Source organism: Bombina bombina, chromosome 5, assembly GCF_027579735.1.
Source record: "Bombina bombina isolate aBomBom1 chromosome 5, aBomBom1.pri, whole genome shotgun sequence".
NCBI classification, from domain to species: domain Eukaryota; kingdom Metazoa; phylum Chordata; class Amphibia; order Anura; family Bombinatoridae; genus Bombina; species Bombina bombina.
In genome coordinates, this window is record NC_069503.1 from 211,201,808 (window position 1) to 211,225,483 (window position 23,676).

Sequence of the window (23,676 nt, forward strand, 5' to 3'; positions counted from 1 at the left end):
CAATTCTGGAGTAGACTGTCCCTTTAATTTGGAGTTGCAGTCTCGCATGGGCTTGCAAAGGTCTCCAAAGCTCCATGTGCAGTTTGACAAATACACCCATTAGGTTAATAGTCCAAAATCCTGTATTAGCTACTCCAGACTCTCATGTTAAATTGCAGGAAAAGCAGGTAAAATTAAGAAGGTACATTACAAAGGTTCTTTTACGAAGCATTTATTAAACATTTTGGCCTAGACTACAAGTAGAGTGCAGAAATATTAACATCACTTGAGTTAAATCAATAGCACTTCTATATTCATGCTCCTATTAAAAATGAAAAGTAATATTTTAGCGCTCAAGCCATAGTCTAGGGCTCACTAACATCTGGATGACAGCGCAGCAGCACTAAATTCCTCACATAATAGACATCTAGGGTTGACTGCTGAAATTTAAGAGTTTTACTATTCTGGCAGCTGGAAAAGCACACGGTTGGCTTCACAAGCCTAACTCTGTCACATATCTGTTCATTATTGGTTCTAGCAGAGATTATCAGATAAGGAACCACAAAAGAATGGGCAATTTGCTAACATGATTATGGCTACCTGTGTCTACTTCATTAACAAGTTTGGATTGGCTCCTGCAAAGAAGGAAATCCGTGGGTGAAGTCTGGTTATTACATTTTTATGGCAGTAAAAGTATTTCATTCAAATATTTTTAAAATCACTCACTATATTTATTGCAAGGTTTTTTTTAAATTTTTAACTCTATTAATTACTAGGTGTTTGTGTGTCTTTAAAGGGACATTAAACGCTAAATAAATCATTGCTTGAATGATGTATTCAGAGCAAAGATTACCCTGGGAATAATTTGTATATGTATTTTTAAAAATTATATTAGTTGTTTAAATATTGAAAAAATAAGGGTAAAGTTAATAATGTCCATAAAGCAGTGGGCGCCACTATATTGTAACTTAGGTTACCTTTTCTGCTGAGGCTAATTAGGAATGGTTAAAAATGGCTTACTAGAGTGTGCAACCTATGACTGTGTGGAATATAGCTGTGTCTGCACTGTTTAACATGAATTGGAAAGTCCACAATTTTCAGAATTAAATTAGAGGAAAGAACAAAATAAATAATGAAAGTATATTGCAAACTTGTTAATTAAACAATTTATATTAATATCTTGAGGTGTTTAAAGGGACAGTCTACTCTACACCAAAATTGTTATTGTTTACCTTTAGCTTTGCTTCCCATTCCCCAGCTTTGCACAACCAACATTGTTATATTAATATACTTTATAACATTTAAACCTCAAAATTTCTGCCTGTCTCTAAGCCACTATAGACCGCCTCTTATCTCATGCTTTTTTATTAGCTTTTAACAACAGAAGACTGCTAGTTCATGTGGGCCATATAGATAACAATGTGTTCACGCCCGGTGAGTTATTTAAGAGTCAGCACAACACAGCACTAATTGGCTAAAATGCAAGTCAATAGATGATAATTAAATAGTCATGTGATCAGTGGGCTGTCAGAAGATTCTTAGCTACAAGGTAATCACAGAGGTAAAAAGTATATTATTATAACTGTGTTGGTTATGCAAAACTGGGGAATGGATAATATTGGGAATTTCTATATTTTAAAACATTAAAACTTCTATTGTAGACTGTCCCTTTAATGTCCCTTTAACTGTTGTTTCTCATGAAGTTGGCAACCAGTTAATTGATATTATCTGTCCGTTTCCACATGTAGTAATGAAGCTGGGGTTGCGCTATATATATATATTTTAACAGCAGCTCCCACATAGATTATTGTAGCTTTCTCCAAGCAACCACAGGTTATTAAATGGCTAATGTATTATTATCCCTGATGGAACGGCTGACACAAATTAGTAAGTGCTGCTTATGATGATGATGATGATCTAGATAAGGCATAAGCGCCATTTACACGCATGAGTGACGAGTAAACAAATGCATAGTGCTTCCACCCAAGTCAGAAGATTGCAGCACTCAAGGCATCAGCAAAGTCCATTTAAAGGGACTCTAAAGTCAAAATAAAATTTTTATGACTTAAATAGAACATGCAGTTTCAAGAGACTTTCTAATTTACTTCTATTATCAAATTTTGCACATTCTTTTCATATTAACATTTTCAGAGGCACCAGCTCCTACTGAGCATGTGCACAAGTTCATAGGTTATACGTATACTAGTCTGGGATTAGCTGATGGCTGTCACATGATACAGGGGGCCGGCAAACGGGGGTAAAATAAATTTGTCAGAAGTAAAAAATCTACTGCTTATTTAAAATTAAGAGTAAGTGTTATTGCATTGTCTTTTTATTATGCACTTGTTAATAATTATATTCTACTGTATTTTGTGGCCCTCATTGTATCACTCTTAAAATCAGGATAACATTTTTTATATTCATTCTGTTACATCTATTATATAGCAATTTTCAAACTTTATTGGACTTGTTAATATTGTAATTTACATTATTTTTAATTTGTGTGAACTGAATAGGAAAATACATGTTTTACTGATATTTTACCTCCTGTAATATTATCCAGATTTGTTTAGAATTGCATTAAACAATAACAGAATGAAATCAGATCCTTTTATGTAAATGGATCCAAAACAGTTCCTGTTATAGATTATATTTTTCAAAAGGTGCTGACATTTAAAATGTCTATAAATAGTAAATTATTTTCTTGTTAAATATTATGTACATCATTTAATAAAGTTTTAAAGGACCATAAGGCTATTTTTATTATATGTATTATTATTATTATTATTGGTTATTTTTAGAGCGCCAACAGATTCCGCAGCACTATAAGATTACATTAAAACATTTAGGGCTAGATTACAAATTTAGCGCTAATTTATCGCATGCCTGTAAATTAGCACATTCAACCATTTACGGCTTGCGATAAATAACCAGCCATTACAAGTGGCTGGTTATTGCTACCGTGAGCTCACGGTAGAAATTACTGCATAAAAAAATAACTAGAGGTCAGACCTCTGGTTAATTTTTAAAATGTGCCCCAACTGCCCCCAAAAAATTTGTGTAGTGCCTTTCAGAAAAAAAAATATTAGCATCTTTTAAAAAAGAAGAAAAAAAAACGGCACTAAGCAGTTTTTAAAGGGACAGTCAATACCAGAATATTTGTTGTTTAACCCCTTAACGACCAAGGGACGTACGCCACACGTCCTCTAAAAAAATACACTTAATGACCGAGGGACGTGTGGCGTACGTCCTTGGTCTGGAAAGCAGCTGGAAGCGATCCTGCTCGCTTCCAGCTGCTTTCCGGTTATTGCAGTGATGCCTCAACATCGAGGCATCCTGCAATAACCCCCCCTTGGCCATCCGATGCAGAGAGAGCCACTCTGTGGCCCTCTCTGTACCGGACATCGATGGCCGGTTTCGTTGGTGGGTGGGAGCCAGTCTGGGAGGCGGGTGGGCGGCCATCGATGGGCCGTATGATGTGGCGGGGGGGCTGGGATCGTGGGCGGGAACGCCGGGTGCGCGCGCGGGGTGCGCGCGCGGTGCACGAGGGTGCGCGCGCGCAGGCGCGCGGGGGGGGGTAGGAAGCGGGTGGGAACCGCTACACTACAGAACATGTATGGGGGAAAAGTGGCAGTGATTGCCAAAAATATATATTATTTTATATCGATCTAAGAGATCTGGGAGGGGTGGTGGGTTTGTCTTTTGGGGGGGGGCAAGCTACACTACAGAAAACTATTTTAAAATAACAATAAAACAAAGGTTTTACTATAAACTGGGTACTGGCAGACAGCTGCCAGTACCAAGATGGCTACTAATAAGTTAGAGGGGGATGGGTAAAGAGCTGTTTGGGGGGGTATCAGGGAGGTTGGGGGCTAAGGGGGGGATCCTCCAGAGCAGCATATGTAAATATGCATTTTTTTTTATTTATGTTTTATCAAGGATAGCTTTTTTTTTTAGTACTGGCAGACTTTCTGCCAGTACTTAACATGGCGGGGACAATTGTGGGGTGGGGGAGGGGAAGAGAGCTGTTTGGGAGGGATCAGGGGGTGTAATGTGTCAGGTGGGAGGCTGATCTCTACACTAAAGCTAAAATTAACCCTGCAAGCTCCTACATGCTACCTAATTAACCCCTTCACTGCTAGCCATAATACACGTGTGATGCGCAGCGGCATTTAGCGGCCTTCTAATTACCAAAAAGCAACGCCAAAGCCATATATGTCTGCTATTTCTCAACAAAGGGGATCCCAGAGAAGCATTTACAACCATTTGTGCCATAATTGCACAAGCTGTTTGTAAATGATTTCAGTGAGAAACCTAAAATTGTGAAAAATTTTACTTTTTTTTTTATTTAATCGCATTTGGCGTTGAAATGGTGACATGAAATATACCAAAATGGGCCTAGATCAATACTTAGGGTTGTCTACTACACTACAATAAAGCTAAAATTAACCCTACAAGCTCCCTACATGCTCCCTAATTAACCCCTTCATTGCTGGGCATAATACACGTGTGGTGCGCAGTGGCATTTAGCGGCCTTCTAATTACCAAAAAGCAACACCAAATCCATATATGTCTGCTATTTATGAAAAAGGGGATTGCAGAGAAGCATTTACAACCATTTGTGCCATAATTGCACAAGCTGTTTGTAAATAAATTCAGTGAGAAACCTAAAGTTTGTAACAAAATGTGTGAAAAAGTGAACAATTTTTTTTATTTGATCGCATTTGGCGGTGAAATGGTGGCATGAAATATACCAAAATGGGCCTAGATCAATACTTTGGGATGTCTTCTAAAAAAAAATATATACATGTCAAGGGATATTCAGGGATTCCTGGAAGATATCAGTGTTCCAATGTAACTAGCGCTAAGTTTGAAAAAAAGTGGTTTGGAAATAGCAAAGTGCTTCTTGTATTTATTGCCCTATAACTTGCAAAAAAAAGCAAAGAAGATGTAAACATTGGGTATTTCTAAACTCAGGACAAAATTTGGAAACTATTTAGCATGAGTGTTTTTTGGTGGTTGCAGATGTGTAACAGATTTTGGGGGTCAAAGTTAGAAAAAGTGTGTTTTTTTCCATTTTTTCCTCATATTTTAAATTTTTTTTTTTAGTAAATTATAAGATATGATGAAAATAATGGTATCTTTAGAAAGTCCATTTAATGGCGAGAAAAACGGTATATAATATGTGTGGGTACAGTAAATGAGTAAGAGGAAAATTACAGCTAAACACAAACACTGCAGAAATGTAAAAATAGCCTTGGTCCCAAACGGACAGAAAATGGAAAAGTACTCTGGTCACTAAGGGGTTAAAAAGAAAAATAATCCCTTTATTAACCATACCCCAGTTTTGCATAACCATACTGTTATAGTATACACTTTTTACCTCTGTGATTACCTTGTATCTAAGCCTCTGCAAACTGCCCCCTTAGTTCTTTTGACAGACTTGCATTTTAGCCAATCAGTGCTCGCTCCAGGGTAACTTCACGTGCATGAGCTCAATGTTATCTATATGAAACACATGAACTAATGCCCTCTAGTGGTCAAAATGCATTCAGATTAGAGGCAGTCTTCAAAGTCTAAGGCCTAGATTTAGAGTTCGGCGGTAGCCGTCAAAACCAGCGTTAGAGGCTCCTAACGCGGGTTTTGGCCGCCCGCTGGTATTTGGAGTCAGTGATTAAAGGTCTAAACGCTCACTTTGCAGCCGCGACTTTTCCATACCGCAGATCCCCCTACGCCATTTGCGTAGCCCTATCTTTTCAATGGGATCTTTCTAACGCTGGTATTTAGAGTCGTTTCTGCAGTGAGCGTTAGAGCTCTAACGACAAGATTCCAGCGCCTGAAAATAGCAGGAGTTAAGAGGCTTTCTGGCTAACGCCGGTTTATAAAGCTCTTAACTACTGTACCCTAAAGTACACTAACACCATAAACTACCTATGTACCCCTAAACCGAGGTCCCCCCACACCGCCGCCACTCGATTAAAAATTTTTAACCCCCTAATCTGGCCGACCGCCACCTACGTTATATTTATGTACCCCTAATCTGCTGCCCCTAAGCCCGCCCGACCCCTATATTACATTTATTAACTCCTAATCTGCCCCCCACAACATCGCCGCCAGCTACTTAAAATAATTAACCCCTAATCTCCGACCGCAAAGCGCCGCCACCTACGTTATCCTTATGTACCCCTAATCTGCTGCCCCTAACACCGCCGACCCCTATATTATATTTATTAACCCCTAATCTGCCCCCCTCAACGTCGCCTCCACCTGCCTACACTTATTAACCCCTAATCTGCCGAGCGGACCCGCACCGCTACTATAATAAAGTTATTAACCCCTAACCCGCCTCACTAACCCTATCATAAATAGTATATAACCCTAATCTGCCCTCCCTAACATCGCCGACACCTAACTTCAATTATTAACCCCTAATCTGCCGATCAGAGCTCACCGCTATTCTAATAAATGTATTAACCCCTAAAGCTAAGTCTAACCCTAACACTAACACCCCCCTAACTTAAATATAATTTTAATCTAACGAAATAAATTAACTCTTATTAAATAACTTATTCCTATTTAAAGCTAAATACTTACCTGTAAAAATAAACCCTAATATAGCTACAATATAAATTATAATTATATTTTAGCTATTTTAGGATTAATATTTATTTTACAGGCAACTTGGTATTTATTTTAACTAGGTACAATAGCTATTAAATAGTTAAGAACTATTTAATAGTTACCTAGTTAAAATAATAACAAAATTACCTGTAAAATAAATCCTAACCTAAGATATAATTAAACCTAACACTACCCTATCAATAAAATAATTAAATAAACTACCTACAATTACCTACAATTAACCTAACACTACACTATCAATAAATTAAATAAACACAATTGCTACAAATAAATACAATTAAATAAACTAGCTAAAGTACAAAAAATAAAAAAGAACTAAGTTACAGAAAATAAAAAAAATATTTACAAACATAAGAAAAAGATTACAACAATTTTAAACTAATTACACCTACTCTAAGCCCCCTAATAAAATAACAAAGCCCCCCAAAATAAAAAATTCCCTACCCTATTCTAAATTAAAAAAGTTACAAGCTCTTTTACCTTACCAGCCCTGAACAGGGCCCTTTGCGGGGCATGCCCCAAGAAGTTCAGCTCTTTTGCCTGTAAAAGAAAACATACAATACCCCCCCCCCAACATTACAACCCACCACCCACATACCCCTAATCTAACCCAAACCCCCCAAAAAAAAACCTAACACTAAGCCCCTGAAGATCTTCCTACCGTGTCTTCACCATACCAGGTTCACCGATCCGTCCTGGCTCCAAGATCTTCATCCAACCCAAGCGGGGTTGGCGATCCATAATCCGGTGCTGAAGAGGTCCAGAAGAGGGCTCAAAGTCTTCATCCTATCCGGCAAGAAGAGGACATCCGGACCGGCAAACATCTTCTCCAAGCCGCATCTTCTATCTTCTTCCATCCGGTGCGGAGCGGGTCCATCTTGAAGCAGGCGACGCGGATCCATCCTCTTCTTCCGATGTCTCCCGACGAATGACGGTTCCTTTAAGGGACGTCATCCAAGATGGCGTCCCTCGAATTCCGATTGGCTGATAGGATTCTATCAGCCAATCGGAATTAAGGTAGGAATTTTCTGATTGGCTGATGGAATCAGCCAATCAGAATCTAGTTCAATCCGATTGGCCGATCCAATCAGCCAATCAGATTGAGCTCGCATTCTATTGGCTGATCGGAACAGCCAATAGAATGCGAGCTCAATCTGATTGGCTGATTGGATCAGCCAATCGGATTGAACTTGATTCTGATTGGCTGAATCCTATCAGCCAATCGGAATTCGAGGGACGCCATCTTGGATGACGTCCCTTAAAGGAACCGTCATTCGTCGGGAGACATCGGAAGAAGAGGATGGATCCGCGTCGCCTGCTTCAAGATGGACCCGCTCCGCACCGGATGGAAGAAGATAGAAGATGCGGCTTGGAGAAGATGTTTGCCGGTCCGGATGTCCTCTTCTTGCCGGATAGGATGAAGACTTTGGAGCCTCTTCTGGACCTCTTCAGCACCGGATTATGGATCGCCAACCCCCGCTTGGGTTGGATGAAGATCTTGGAGCCAGGACGGATCGGTGAACCTGGTATGAGTGAAGACAAGGTAGGAAGATCTTCAGGGGCTTAGTGTTAGGTTTTATTTAAGGGGGGTTTGGGTTAGATTAGGGGTATGTGGGTGGTGGGTTGTAATGTTGGGGGGGGGGGTATTGTATGTTTTTCTTTTACAGGCAAAAGAGCTGAACTTCTTGGGGCATGCCCCGCAAAGGGCCCTGTTCAGGGCTGGTAAGGTAAAAGAGCTTGTAACTTTTTTAATTTAGAATAGGGTAGGGAATTTTTTTATTTTGGGGGGCTTTGTTATTTTATTAGGGGGCTTAGAGTAGGTGTAATTAGTTTAAAATTGTTGTAATCTTTTTCTTATGTTTGTAAATATTTTTTTATTTTCTGTAACTTAGTTCTTTTTTATTTTTTGTACTTTAGCTAGTTATTTAATTGTATTTATTTGAAGCAATTGTGTTTATTTAATTTATTGATAGTGTAGTGTTAGGTTAATTGTAGGTAATTGTAGGTAGTTTTATTTAATTATTTTATTGATAGGGTAGTGTTAGGTTTAATTATATCTTAGGTTAGGATTTATTTTACAGGTAATTTTGTTATTATTTTAACTAGGTAACTATTAAATAGTTCTTAACTATTTAATAGCTATTGTACCTAGTTAAAATTAAATACCAAGTTGCCTGTAAAATAAATATTAATCCTAAAATAGCTAAAATATAATTATAATTTATATTGTAGCTATATTAGGGTTTTATTTTACAGGTAAGTATTTAGCTTTAAATAGGATTAATTTATTTAATAAGAGTAAATTTATTTCGTTAGATTAAAATTAATATTTAAGTTAGGGGGGTGTTAGTGTTAGGGTTAGACTTAGCTTTAGGGTTAATACATTTATTAGAATAGCGGTGAGCTCCGATCGGGGCAGATTAGGGGTTAATAATTGAAGATAGGTGTCGGCGATGTTAGGGAGGGCAGATTAGGGGTTAATACTATTTATGATAGGGTTAGTGAGGCGGGTTAGGGGTTAATAACTTTATTATAGTAGCGTGCGGTCCGCTCGGCAGATTAGGGGTTAATAAGTGTAGGCAGGTGGAGGCGACGTTGAGGGGGGCAGATTAGGGGTTAATAAATTAACATAGGGGTCGGCGATGTTAGGGGCAAGCAGATTAGGGGGTACATTAGGGATAACGTAGGTTGCGGCGGTTTAACGGAGCGGAAGATTAGAGGTTAATACTGTAATGCAGGGGGTCAGCGATAGCGGGGGGCGGCAGATTAGGGGTTAATAAGTGTAGGTTAGGGGTGTTAGACTCGGGGTCACATGTTAGGGTGTTAGGTTGCAGACGTAGGAAGTGTTTCCCCATAGGAAACAATGGGGCTGCGTTAGGAGCTGAACGCTGCTTTTTTGCAGGTGTTAGGTTTTTTTTCAGCTCAAACAGTCCCATTGTTTCTATGGGAGAAATCGTGCACGAGCACGTTTTTGAGGCTGGCCGCGTCCGTAAGCAACTCTGGTATCGAGAGTTGCATTTGCGGTAAAAATGCCCTACGCTCCCTTTTTGGAGCCTAACGCAGCATTTGTTTTAAACTCTCGATACCAGAGTTAAATTTATGGTGCGGGCCAGAAAAAAGCCCGCGGAGCGTTAACAGCCCTTTTTAACCCGCCGACTCTAAATCTAGGCCTAAGAATTTAGCATATGATCCTCCCTAGAATTAGCTTTCAACTAAGAATATAAAGAGTACAACGCAAAATTGGTGATAAAAGTAAATTGGAAAGTTGTTTAAAATTACATTCCCTATTTAAATCAGGAAAGTTTTTTTGGGACTTGGTTGGACTAAGGATTAAGGTTGGCGGGTGTGGGGGGTTAGAAAAAAAGACGCACTGAAATGTGCTTAGTAAATTGTGGTCTATGTGGACTGTGTGTTCTCTATAAATAATATATAAGTAAAATTCTTATATACATATGTATTTATGTGTTAATATGTGTATATATGTTGTCAAAAAGGGAGTTAGGTGCAGTTCAAGGAAGTGTCCTACTTTGGGGTCCTTGCTGTCTCCAACTGAACTTAAGTCCCAAACAAAACCTAGTAGTACCTGGTTTGACTAGCAGAGGCATGTATAACTGTGGTCACAGAAAATGCAAGCCCTGCGAATATTTAGAAAAAACTAAGTCATTTAAGTCCCAGGTGACAGGAGAGGTCTTTCAGATAAACACCTGTATGAATTGTATGACAGAGAGTGTCATATATATGCTCACATGTCAAAAATGTAAAGTTCAGTATATTGGTCTCACTTCAAGGGGCATTAAGACAAGAATAAGGGAGCATATATCCACAATCTCCAGAGGTAAATCCCAAACCCCCCCTGGTTAAACACTTCACTGAGAGACACTATGGAGAAATAAACACATTAAGGTGGTGTGCTATATAGAGGAAGTAAAAGTCCCTAAAAGGGGAGGTAATTTAGATAAAATCTTAGCAAGAAGGGAGATGTTCTGGATTTTGAGACTCAGAACAAGACTCCCTGAGGGTCTCAATTCCAGGTATGATATTATCAACTATTGGGAATGATCTACCCCTATCATTCAATTCCAAGGGTTACATTACCCCATATACACCATTCATGCACTCATATTCAGTTATGATTACCCCAACATAGTTGCTAATTTATTTCCTCTTGGTATCTCTAACAAAGTGTAGTTACATAAATAGGTTCTCTGAACAAGTAGCATACAGGTTAGATTAGCTTCTAGAAAAGGGTGAGGAATAGATATTAGGGGAAACAATATACACATAACATGTCTGTGGTTTCCCACAGTCAATCGGATCAAGTGTGGAGACAACCCAAGGAAAGATATTAAGAAGGTTATATAGACTAATAAGTACAAGTAACATTTCCCACCCACGACTAAGAGTGTATAACGGCATGTCTTCTCAAGAAAAGGTTGAGCCAATGTAATTCACTATAATGAATATTTTTGTATTCAAGAGGCCAAACATTATCTCTCCTATATCATTAGGGTATTAAGTAGATTTCTTCAGAGTTTAAGCTATAGATAGATCTGTTCCAATGTGTTTCATCTGGCATATCCCTTATTATCACACATTATGTATAAAGCACAATTCTCGAATATAAGTACGAAGTAGCTAAACAATAACAGATAGAAGTAGTTACTGAAAGAGTGATAGGGTTAAGTACACAGCTGTAGGGTGTTTAGCATTACCTGGGCATTAGAAGGAGGAACAGCGCATAATGTTTTTAACCAATTAGAAAAGATTCAGGTGTTCTTAAAGGCAGGGAACTCAGACACACAACAGGCTATGATATACGGCTAACAGCCGAAAACGCGTAAGGCCCGTGTGCTGCGCTCTTTCCCCCATACAAGTGGCTAGGCTGTCACATATACTATTTTTGAATTTTAAAAATATTCAATAAATCATCAAATTTTTATGGAGTGTGGTTTTGTCTCTTTTCTTTGGAATATACACATATTAACACATAGATATTTATGTATTTATTCATATACATATATATATGCTGCTCATTGCTGTGCTACCTACCTCCTTCACTGTGCTAGTTCTCATGCCGTGTCTCATGGAATGAGAATGAGGCTCCCATTGGAGTCTATGGAAGCTCGCTCTTGTGAGCGCAAAGCTTCCCTGCAATGCGTTCGCATTGCACTTAACTTTAATACCAAAGCACATTTTCGTGCGCTGGTATTACTAAGTGGAGCGCATATACTGCTTTCGCTGAAGAAATATAATGCGCTCCACTTATAATCTGTCCCTTACTGGGGGTTTTTTTTTTAGTACACCAGCATTTTCTTGTAAGAAGTGTCTCTTCCTCCAATGCACCTGTAGGCTTGGGCCTTATCAGCCAATACACATCAGTACAGTAGTATCAGCTTTGCCTGTATTTCCTGCCAGTTTAAACAGCAATTGCTTACCAAGCTTATTTGTTACCTCTTCATATGGATGACAGAAATGTTTATGTCTGCATTGTCAGCCTATTTTTACAATACGTTTAAAAAGGATAAACCTGTTGTTGCATTATTATTATCTGTTATGATATTAACGCTTATTTCAAGACAATAAGCATAGAACATTTTGGGGCTTTCTATAAATACTTGAATATTAGATATATGCTGTGCAGTATATACTGTATTTGCACATAGATCAGGTAGTGCAGCTCTAGAAAAACATATCATAGGAAACAATGTATCCTCTCTCTCTCTCGAGGAATATATCTGATCCAAGCTCTTCTCATTAAATATAATAAGACCACACCATCTGCTGTCATCAATGAAGAAACCTGCACATAATCCATATCCTTTAATAGAATTAGCAAGGTGAAGTCCCTTGTTTGCTGATTAGATACCTTCCTATTATATAACCACACACACAACAGTATAGTACAGTATAAGTGATGTTATTATAGAACACTGTCTTTGTTGTATCCCACATTCACTTTACTATTAGTTTTAAAAATCAAAATAAACATCCTTAGCCTTCCTTTTTATGCAAACACATTGGGGTAGATTTATTAAAAGGCAAGCAGACATGATTTGTTGTAGTAAATTGGTAAGTTGTTTAAAATTGCATGCTCTATCTGAATCATAAAAAAAAAAATTGGTTTCATATGTCCCTTTAAATGTTATCTTACTTCCGATTACTGTGCAGCATGTAGGGATATACATTCCATGCAATGCACTCCAGCCTCTCTGGGGCAGTTAAAATAATTAAAATTTCAGGAAAAACAACACGTGCAAAAAGCCGAAATTACAATATTCTATTCCCCTATAGAATGAAGCAAAAAAAGTGGGGGGAAACCTAACATCCTAGTCGAGCGCAAACCTGTCATGAAAATATCAATATTTCACATTCCAATGTTCTGCACATAGAATAATATGTTCTATTTATTAGCTAATACATATTTCTATATATACTGTATATATATCATGGTATTTTGGTATATATTTATACTATATATATATATACACATTATTATATATAGGCATAGATATATATAGATATATAAAAATACTTAGAACATATTCCCCTATGTATAGAACATTGGAATGTGAAATATTTACAGTAAATACATGGTTAAAATCTTTATTAAATATGAATATTGCATTAATAGGATTTTACATGTTTTTATCTGTTTAACTGCAAAGGGCTCCAATGTTCTTATATATATGTCTATATATGTGTACATATGTCTTTATGTGTTTATATGTGTATATAATGTCTGTAAATACTTATATACACATATAAATATATATATATATATATAATAAATATATATATATATATATATATATATTAATACGTTGCGGATGAAGTAAGAAATTGGGTAATCCTAGCATTACCCGGACTGTGGGTAAAGCCCGATTTAACATGATAAATCTTCTTACAGTGCATTGAGTCACTGCATCAAACATTTATACGATGCACTGAAATTTCACACATCTTCACTATCTTTTTTGCCTCTGCCTGTGGGGTTCAAGGGGGTCGAAGCCCCTTGTAAACTTCATTCCCCAAGTTCACTTGCGGTAAATGCCAGAGGATCGGCGGGGAGCCTTCCTTGAACCCCCCAGGCAGAGGCAACAAAAGTAGTGTAGATGGGGAATTATATTACATCGGGCTTTACCCACAGCCACTTGGGTAATTTCTGACTTTACCCGTAACATATATATTTATATACACATACATATATACATATATATATACATACATACATATACATCTTTAGAGATGTATATGTATGTATCTTTATGTTAAAGCCATTTGCTTGACTTTTTTTTTTTTTTTAAACACTTTTTGTTTCGCGAAAACAGTTAACCAGAGCTCTGAGGTTGCGCTAACCCCCGACATCCTTTAACTTCAAATACACTCAAGAGATTAAGTTTAATTTCAACTTGTAATACGAGCGAAAAATCTGACACAAACAGCTGTGATAAACCCCTTTTCACTCGTAATCTAGCCCTTTGTGGGAATTCAATTTGATTCTACTTACAAATAACTTCAAATGAAACAAATTGGCTTTTGATATGTAAACCACACTTAATTGGTCTACTTAAATGCAGACATAACAAATACATTTGCTAAAATTACAGATGAGTTATGGATAATTCTATTTGAGGGGATGTGGGTCTGATAATTAATTACAGTCTGTATTATTTTTAGCTTGTGGTTAAAACGTTTGGGTTTGATACTCGTGTGACCATATTGGGGCCACGTCCAAAGAGGAGGAACTCCATCAGCATTTGACAGAATTCTGGTAAGTTAAGACATTTTATTTGTTATTAACATAGGGGCGGTGGATGCATTAAATGTCAGTATGTGAAGTCTTTTGTAGAATTCAAAGTTTAGTTCAGTAAAGCCTGTAGTAGAACTGTATTTGAGAGTTCATGGTTAATATTGTATTCCATTGTGTGTGCAGGTATGAAAACAAAACTGAAAAAGGATTCATTTTAATTCCTATCTTTAGAATAGTAAATGGACACAATAGTCCAAAATCATCATCACTGAACAGTTGTAAGCTATTAATCTTGGGCTCACATTGTGTTAAGTAGGAGTATTTCTTGCAAAAATGTTTTTTTTTTTCATAAGATGTTGAGAGTCCACGAGATAAATCACATGTGGAATTACCACTCCAGTCCGCTAGCACGAGGAAAAACACCCCTACATACCAAAAAAGTTTAACATCCCTCCACTTTCCCCAGGGATCCCTCAGTCAACCTTTTGCTCCAAGATGGAGTGAGTGAATTCTGAAGTTCTACACTTCATTAAAGGGCGCTCTCTAACTGAGCTGAGATGCATTTTCCCCTCAGAGTGCCTCCCATGCCACAGGCTTCCCTGTGAAATGTGGTTTTATCTGTCAATCCTCTGATCTACAGTGTGCTGCTCCTTGCAAGATCCTTGGCATTGTGTTTGTACTGCCTCGTATAAGCTCTCTGGTAATGTACACACCTCACTTATAAGCTCCAGGCCCTGAATCCAACTCCCCATCCACTATTAGTGCAAGCGGAAGTGTGCAAAAAATGTCACTCTGTTACCGTATAGTGATAGTTGTAATATCCCATTAAACCTTGGAATGCCTTAATAGTGGTGAATTCAACCACTGCCAGTCCACAATGTCACACAAAGGCAACCTTATGTGTGTACTAGAATAAAAGTCATAAATTTAATTTCACAAGTTTAAAAATATATACATACAGACAAGGAAAACCATCTGACACGTTTCGTGCCCCCCTAGTGGCACGAAACGTGTCAGTTTGTTTTATGTTAGATAGATCCCCATGTCTTTATGTATATATCATTTGAAACTTGTAAAATAAAATTTCAAACTTTTCATATAGTACACATTTGAGGTTGCCTTTGTGTGACATTTTGTGTTCTCTGTTTACACCTGATCCTTTAACACAGCACCTCTCTATAGAGGCAAAACTTTTCTTCACTTTCTGCAATGAGATTTTTTAGTTAAACATTTTCTGCAGATCATTTTGAAATAAAACTTTAAATTAGACAGTTACACTAAAGCACCAGTTCAATATTGCAATGTTTTGATTAAATAGAGAATAAATAAATTTTTAGCGTTTTATAATATAGTGCAGCAGGTGGAAATTTGCATTGCAAATTAGCTGCAGAGTAAAAAAAAATAATTTTGTTACTTTTTTAAAATGCCTCAAGAAAAAAAAAATCCCTGAGAGCCAGTCAACAATACATGAACTGCTGCTTTGCAGCGCTGTTCCATAGTTGACTGTTCTCTTCAAACAGCAATTTGTTCTGGATGCACAGTGCAGCCAGAGCAAAGTGCTGTTTTGAAAAGAACCACCTAATGCAGAGCAGAGCTGCAAAGTGAAAGAGCCAACAGTTCCTGCATGTGTCCTATTCCTTCTGCAGACATGCTGAATTTTCTGCGATGACATCTCAGATCACAGCATGTTCTGCCTTGGGGGCACCTCTCTCTCTTCACCTGTGCTAAAAATCACATTTTTGGCACTGGATAATGATGGATACTATGCTCTGGTAGCTCATAATTTACTAAGGGTTAACTTTTTGGTGCACCTTTTGGCTTCTTCTGTAAGTTTTATTCTACAGTGTGGTAGCAATCTTGCAGTCGGTGACATTCCTTTGCCATTAGAGATGGTGGGACACCTCTTCTTTTTATCAGAGCTACAAGCTCCTGCCCAGGTGGGAGCTTAATCTCTACAATGCAGCTAAAATCAACCTTACAAGCTACCTGATTAACCCCTTCACTGCAGGGAATAATAGAATTGTGGTGCGCAGCTGCAATTAGCGGCATTCTACTTACCAAAAAGCAATGGCAAAGCCATCTATGTCTGTTATTAGCGGATCCCAGAGTAGCTTTTACAATCATTTGTGCATGACTGCACAAGCTGGAATGTAAATAATTTCAGTAAGAAACCCAAAGTTTGTGAAAAAGTTAACCATTTTTTTTATTTTGATCGCATTTGGCAGTGAAAAGTAGGCATGAAAATATACCAAAATGGGCCTAGATCAATACCTTGGGTTGTCTACTAAAAATATATATTTAGTTTTGACAGGTAAATAAAAAAATCAAGGGCTCCATTTTCTGTTTAAATATAGTGATAGCAAAATGCTAAACATTCTCCGGTATTTTGAGCAAGTTCTTCTCTGAAAGTGACGGGAGTGAAGGGAGTAAACAAATAAAAAAAAATTTAAATACCAAAAACTGCAGTTATTGAGATAAGCACACAGGACAGTATGCAATATATAGTAAATTATGTACAATTTGCATCGCTGCACATTGGTGTTGCTCAAATCCAGAAATATTTGCTTATTTTTAAATCACACATTTATACAATTTATACTACGTTTATTACAATCAAATTCTGGTGTATAAAATTCTAGAAAGTTGCAGTAATGAATAAAACAATACAGAAAATCACATTTTTAATTATCTGATTGTTGCATAAAACAGATTATAAAATCAATTGTAATTTTTAAGTTATTTTTTTATATTTTTATAGGCAAGTCGTATGGGAGTTGAATGTGTCCTTGCTCTGCTCGAAGCCACTCCAGAAACTCCGGCCTGTGTAGTGTCTTTATGCGGAAACCAGGCTGTGCGCCTGCCACTCATGGAATGTGTGCAGATGGTAAGCTCAGACAGTGCCAACGCTGGGTATTAGCAATAGGAGGAAGCAATCCCTGGCTGTGCTTAGCTCTAGTGCTTGGCAGACATTACATAATTATTTCTGCCTATGGCTTTTAAACAATGTCATACTCTGTGTATATTATCCATTTATCTTATCAACTTGTGCTTAAATATATGAGGCTATGTTTGATGTTTGAGAAACAGGGATCTAAAATAGAAGCTGTATAACAGATGTTAAAAACAACAAATTGTGTTATACAATATTGTTTTTTTTAAAAGAAACAATAATGTTAAAGGTTTCTGCAGTTAAATGTTGTTGCAGTTTGACTGTTTAATTGTTTAAACGTTATTTGCTTGTTTTTATTTTTTTCCTATGTGAATAATCTTCCCATTTCTGACCCTTGGTCAAATAATCAGGAATATAGATGCAGGTGATTTAACTTTTTGGAAGTGTTTGGTGAGTGCTGATGATGTCATATATGATGTCACTAATCACTCATCTGTGCTGTCCAAATTGATCTCATAGACTTACACCTGTATAGGTTGATTGACAGGGTCAGGGAGGCTTAGAAAAAAAACATAATTTCCACAGAAAAAAGACTTAGGGCTCGATGATTGAAAGCTCTCTGGGCTGGCGAGATTACTAAAGAATGCTCGCCAGTCCTTTCTATTTCCCTGGTGAATGATCTAAAGCCACTTTTTACACCCTGAAAACAGGGTGTCTTGCTAAGGGGCGTATACTGCATTTTCATGTGAAATGTGCACAACAAAATTCGTATTTTAAACATGATACAAAACAAATATTTGAACCATTCACACAAAAATAAGCAGGAAAAAATTGTATTGTTAAGGGTGCAATCAAAAACTGTAACAAAATTCTTCACCAAAAATCGTATGTTAAAAAAAAAGTTAAAATTGTATGTAATTTACACAGAAATAAAATCAAATTAAATATGCATAGCGTAAATCGTAATTGTAGTACACTGGCATGTGCGAAAATCACACAGAAATTTAAACTTATAAATACAAAATGCAAGTGTAATTGTTGTTTTTTTTCGTAAAATAGGCTGAACAATGGGCATAACATGGGCATTCAATGGGCGTATATCAAAAATATCTCTCTAATCCCAGCGTAATTCTATAAGATTTTTCGCACTGCAGATAATCACAGTTTTTTTTATCGCCAACTAAAAGATGGCAATCTTTTCTCAAAACACTCAAAATCATTATAACCCCAATAGATAAACATATATACGGAAATATAGGCGAATATAAGATGCTCAATGCAGAAAGCAGCATAATGTGAGTTATATTGACTAGGATTTAAATTTTAATGTGCTCTCCCTGCTCCCTGCGAAGTGTCCCTATCCAGTGAGCTCCAATACTTTTAATAGCAGCCATCTCGCCACTCGCAGGGACTGCCCCTTTTTTACTATCATTCCACTGGGGCAGCCCTGCGAGAGTCAGCGAGAAAAAGGCTTTGAGCAGGCGAAATTTATATAATCGAGCCCTTAGAAAGGAGCTATCTGTATACCAAAAAAAATTACAATATTGCCGTATCTTTATTTGTAGCAGTGATGCGCACTGCAGATAGTTATTAAAACTATTTCTTTGTATAGTTATTATTATTATTTATTTATATAGTTATTATTATTTACTTGTACAGTTATCATTATTATTATTTATTTGTATAGTTATTATTATTTATTTGTATAGTTATCATTATTATTATTTATTTGTATAGTTATTATTATTTATTTGTATAGTTATCATTATTATTATTTATTTGTATAGTTATCTTTATTATTATTTATTTGTATAGTTATTATTATTATTTATTTGTATAGTTATCTTTATTATTATTTATTTGTATAGTTATTATTATTATTTATTTGTAAAGTTATCATTATTATTATTTATTTGTATAGTTATCTTTATTATTATTTATTTGTATAGTTATTATTATTATTTAATTGTATAGTTATTATTATTTATTTATATAGTTATCTTTATTATTATTTATTTGTATAGTTATTATTATTATTTAATTGTATAGTTATTATTATTTATTTATATAGTTATCTTTATTATTATTTATTTGTATAGTTATTATTATTATTTATTTGTAGAGTGCGAACATATTCTGCTGCGCTAAAATATAGGAGCATTATGGGAAAGCACAATTCACAAAAATACAATTACAAAAAGCTTGTGTTCCATTTATCTTTAAAGGGCCACAATAGTCGAAAAATGGCATCCTCTAATTTGTTAGATCATGTAGATCATGTTATTTTAAGACTATCGACCTTAGACTGCTGGTCCCGAGCAGAAAAATTGCAGCTGATTGCATGACTCAGATGTGTGTAACTAGTAATGCTTAGTAACATAGTAAAATAGTAACATAGTAGATGAGGTTGAAAAAAGACCGAAGTCCATCGAGTTCAACCTATACAAAATCTAATATAATTACAAAAAACTACAGTTTGAGCTTAAATTAAATCCCACTGGATCAGCAGCATTTTTTTGCTCAGGGTCAACAGTGCTCTGCAGTTCCTGAGTTCTAGTTTTACTGTGTGTTTAATCTCTTTTAGGGGCCTTTAATATGAAACTTTTAGGGGCCATTTAATATAACACTTTTCTAACAAAATATACCATAAGGAGCTGAATTACATTGTGTTGGCTCTGTCTGGCCCAGAGTTAAAAAAAGCTAAATAACATTAAATTGTTAAATAATTAGAATTTATTATTTATAAGTAAATAACTACTTTAAGATAATGTTTTACTATGATAGTTTCTTTCTTTTTTTTTAGACTCAAGAAGTACAGAAAGCCATGGATGAAAGAAGATTTGAGGATGCTGTGAGGTTACGTGGAAGGTGTGGTATATAAAATCTTATTTATACGTTTTATGTTATAAAAAGCATTTTACACTCACCTCTACAAGTGGATTTACCTGTAGTGTTACAGCTGACAGAGCAATTGTGAATACAAATTATTTATACTTTATTTATATATATATATATATATATATATATATATATATATATAATATATATATATTATTTTATATAATATATATATATAAATATATATATATATATATATATATATTATATATATACATACTTACATACACACAAGTACTGCACTTTAAGAAGATTTGCCATCCAAAATACTGTCATTTTGTGAGCAAGTTTTTTTTATTCTTTTGCTGTGGCCAATACAAAAACAGATATAATAAGCTCCTGCACTGATCATGCAAAAATAAGACTACAGGATGCCCTGCAGCCTCTGGGGACAGTGGAATAAACACATTTTTGAGAAGTAAATTGCTGTCAAATATTAAACATATACTGGAATTTATTTTTACTGCATATTATTTTATATTTACAAGGAGCTACATGTTGATTGCAATGTTCCATTAAATACATATTTGTATTCACAATTGCTTTGTCAGCTGTAAGGCTATAGGTAAATCCACTTTATATTAATAAATGGGCAGGTATAGTATTTGGAAATTCAAACATATGCTTTGTCAGCTTAATTTTTGGTATTTCTATTGTAGTTAATAATAGATTCCCTTGTTTATAGGGCAAATTAATTTCCTCCAGTCCGCTACACTCATCTTGAAGTGCTTTGTATATGATACATTCATATTACAGGAGATATTCTTTTCAAAATTAAAGGGACACTAAACCCAAAAAATGTATTTCATGATTCAGGTAGAGAACACAATTTTAAACAACTTTCCAATTTAGTTTTAGTATCCAATTTGCTTCATTCTTTAGATATTCTTTGCTGAAGAAATAGCAATGCACATGGGTGAGCCAATCATACGAGGCATCTATGTGCAGTCACCAATCAGCAGCCACTAAGCCTATCTAGATATGCTTTTTAGTAAAGGATATCAAGAGAATGAAGCAAGATAGATAATAGAGGTAAATTAGAAAGTTGTTTAAAATTGCTTGCTCTTTCTAAATCATGAAAGAAAAAAAATTAGGTTTCATCTCCCTTTAAAGTTTCATGATTCAGATTGTAAACAACTTTCCAACTTACTTTTATCATCATATTTGCTTTGTTTCTGTTGGTATTCTTTGTTAAAAGATAAACCTAGGTAGGCTCATATGCTAATTCCAAAGCCCTGTCTCTTATCTCAATGCATTTTGACAGTTTTTCACAGCTTGACAGCGCTAGTTCATGTGTGCCATATAGATAACATTGTGCTCACACCGTGGAGTTCTTTATGAGTCAGCACTGATTGACTAAAATGCAAGTCTGGCAAAATAACTGAGATAAGGGGGCAATCTGCAGAGGCTTAGATACAAGGTAATCACAGAAGTAAAAAGTATATTAATATAATAATGTTGGTTATGCAAAACTGGGGAATGGGCAATAAAGGGATTATCTATCTTTTAAACAATACAAATTCTAGAGTAGACAGATACGTGGAAGCAATAATAAATTGCTCTTTTTGCACTGTTATGTCCCTTACAGAAGTAAAACAGATATACTATTTTGCTCATACAATTAAATGGAAATTTTAGTGTAATTATAAATGATCTTATGTGTGAGAGCACAAATGTCAGTTCTCAGGAGCAACGCGTTTCTAGCTCAGTACCAGCTCTGCAGCACTTCTGTAGTAGGGCATTAACCTATGTGCTGGGCTAAACGCATAGTGAATAGCAAGTATTTGTGCAGTAATACCATTCTGAGCTTTTTTATCATTACACAGCTCTCCCTGTCAAGTTTCCAAATGCATTTAAAAGAGCAGAATTTAAATAATCCATGAAAAATACTACAAGGTGTTCACAGCCACCTGCTTCAATGAAAAAAAATAGTTTTATTTTGTTGAGCTTATAAGGAAGAAGGATAACCATGACCACAGTTTAAAATGAAGTAGACAATCACAATTATAAAGCTGGAAAAGACGGAGCTAGGATATGTTTGTTGTGCCAAAATAACAATACATGAGGAAAAAAAAGCCTGCCGGTTTATATATATATATATAAATATTTTTTTTTCATATATATATAGTGCTGCCTCGCATTTCTATACCTAAAGATGGTTGTCCATTATTTTGTATAACATCAAATTGTAATAAAATAACTGTGATAAATTCCTAGTTTCATAGCAAATACCACTATATCCTATAATAAACATATGTTGTTATATCTGCACATATTTGACTACATGTTATGCCCATAATATGTTTCAGGAGCTTTGAAAACAACTTGAACACATACAAGCTGCTTTCTAATAAGAAATCTGTATCTGAGCTTCCAAAGGTAAGGTCATCTCACTGATCTGTATATAGTGATGTACAACTAAGCAGAGTATCACAGTGTTTAGAGAGACTTATTGTTACATAGCATGTTTTTATTGCACACCTAACACAATTATATTGACACATATTTCTCTGTCTAGATCAGGGGTCTGCAACCTTGGCTCTCCAGTTGTTTTAGAACTTAGTTTCCAATGATGCTTAAGTGTCTTTAAACTGCCTAAGGATCATGGGAAATGTAGTTCTAAAACATCTGGAGAGCCAAGGTTGCTGACCCCTGGTCTAGATTAACTATTTGTCTCCTTGCAGTTGCAAGTAGTTCTCAGCTACTTATTCCTTTCCTAAAGATGTAGACTATAGTAGGACCCTAGGATAATTCACAAAGAAATCTCACCTGTATCTCCAGCTTCCCCAGGTCCTATGTTATTGTATGCAGTTGATTCAGTAAAGAATGGATTGATGAGTGAACTTTTGTGAAACAGCTGCATAGACTAACATAGGAAGCTGGAGAGCCTTGTGATATCTATTAGCGAAAACTACAGCCTGTGTACTAGATCAGTGTTCCTCACACTAACAGGGCAGGTTTTTAGGATATCTGAACTAAAGTGCAGGTGAAATAAATAGCTGATCAGTAACCAAAGCTAATCCTGTAAATGTGGCCTGTAAGTGTGCCCTGAGGACTGGAAAGAAGAAACCCTGTACTAGATGATGGAAATATATTCACTGGCGCCATCTAGTGGATGTCATTTTTCATGACTCCATGGATCTTTACCACTGGGAGGAGATAGTCACTAGCAATACCAAGGTCCATACTTAAAGGGACATTCTGATGCGGAATTAAAATAGCATGGTTCTCTAACGCATGTAATTTTTGCATTACTGACCCTAGTTAACTATGCGTTTAACCCTCCTCAAAACCAGTAAACATAATTAATAAGTACTTGTATTAACAGTATAATAATAAAACAAATATGCACATAACCTTTATTAGGTTATCTCAGTAGTGCAGCTTCCTTCCTCTGATCATTTCAACCCATTTGCCCTACAGTGATTACAAAAGTGGTAAGTAGAACCCAGGTACCAGATTAGTATTGGAATAATCCAAAAATATACAGCTAGATTACGCTGCTATTACAAGTCTT

The 23,676-nt window shown here is 36.0% G+C and overlaps 1 protein-coding gene across 1 annotated transcript in view; it reads left to right on the top strand.

Moving 5' to 3' along the window:
- Positions 1 to 23,676, top strand: part of PFKP (phosphofructokinase, platelet) — a 146,069-nt gene that overhangs the window by 77,864 nt on the left and 44,529 nt on the right. Inside the window, 5 exon segments of the mRNA XM_053713842.1 lie at positions 14,299 to 14,343; positions 14,345 to 14,392; positions 17,130 to 17,255; positions 20,065 to 20,129; positions 22,469 to 22,538. Coding sequence (XP_053569817.1) covers positions 14,299 to 14,343; positions 14,345 to 14,392; positions 17,130 to 17,255; positions 20,065 to 20,129; positions 22,469 to 22,538 — 354 coding nt within the window.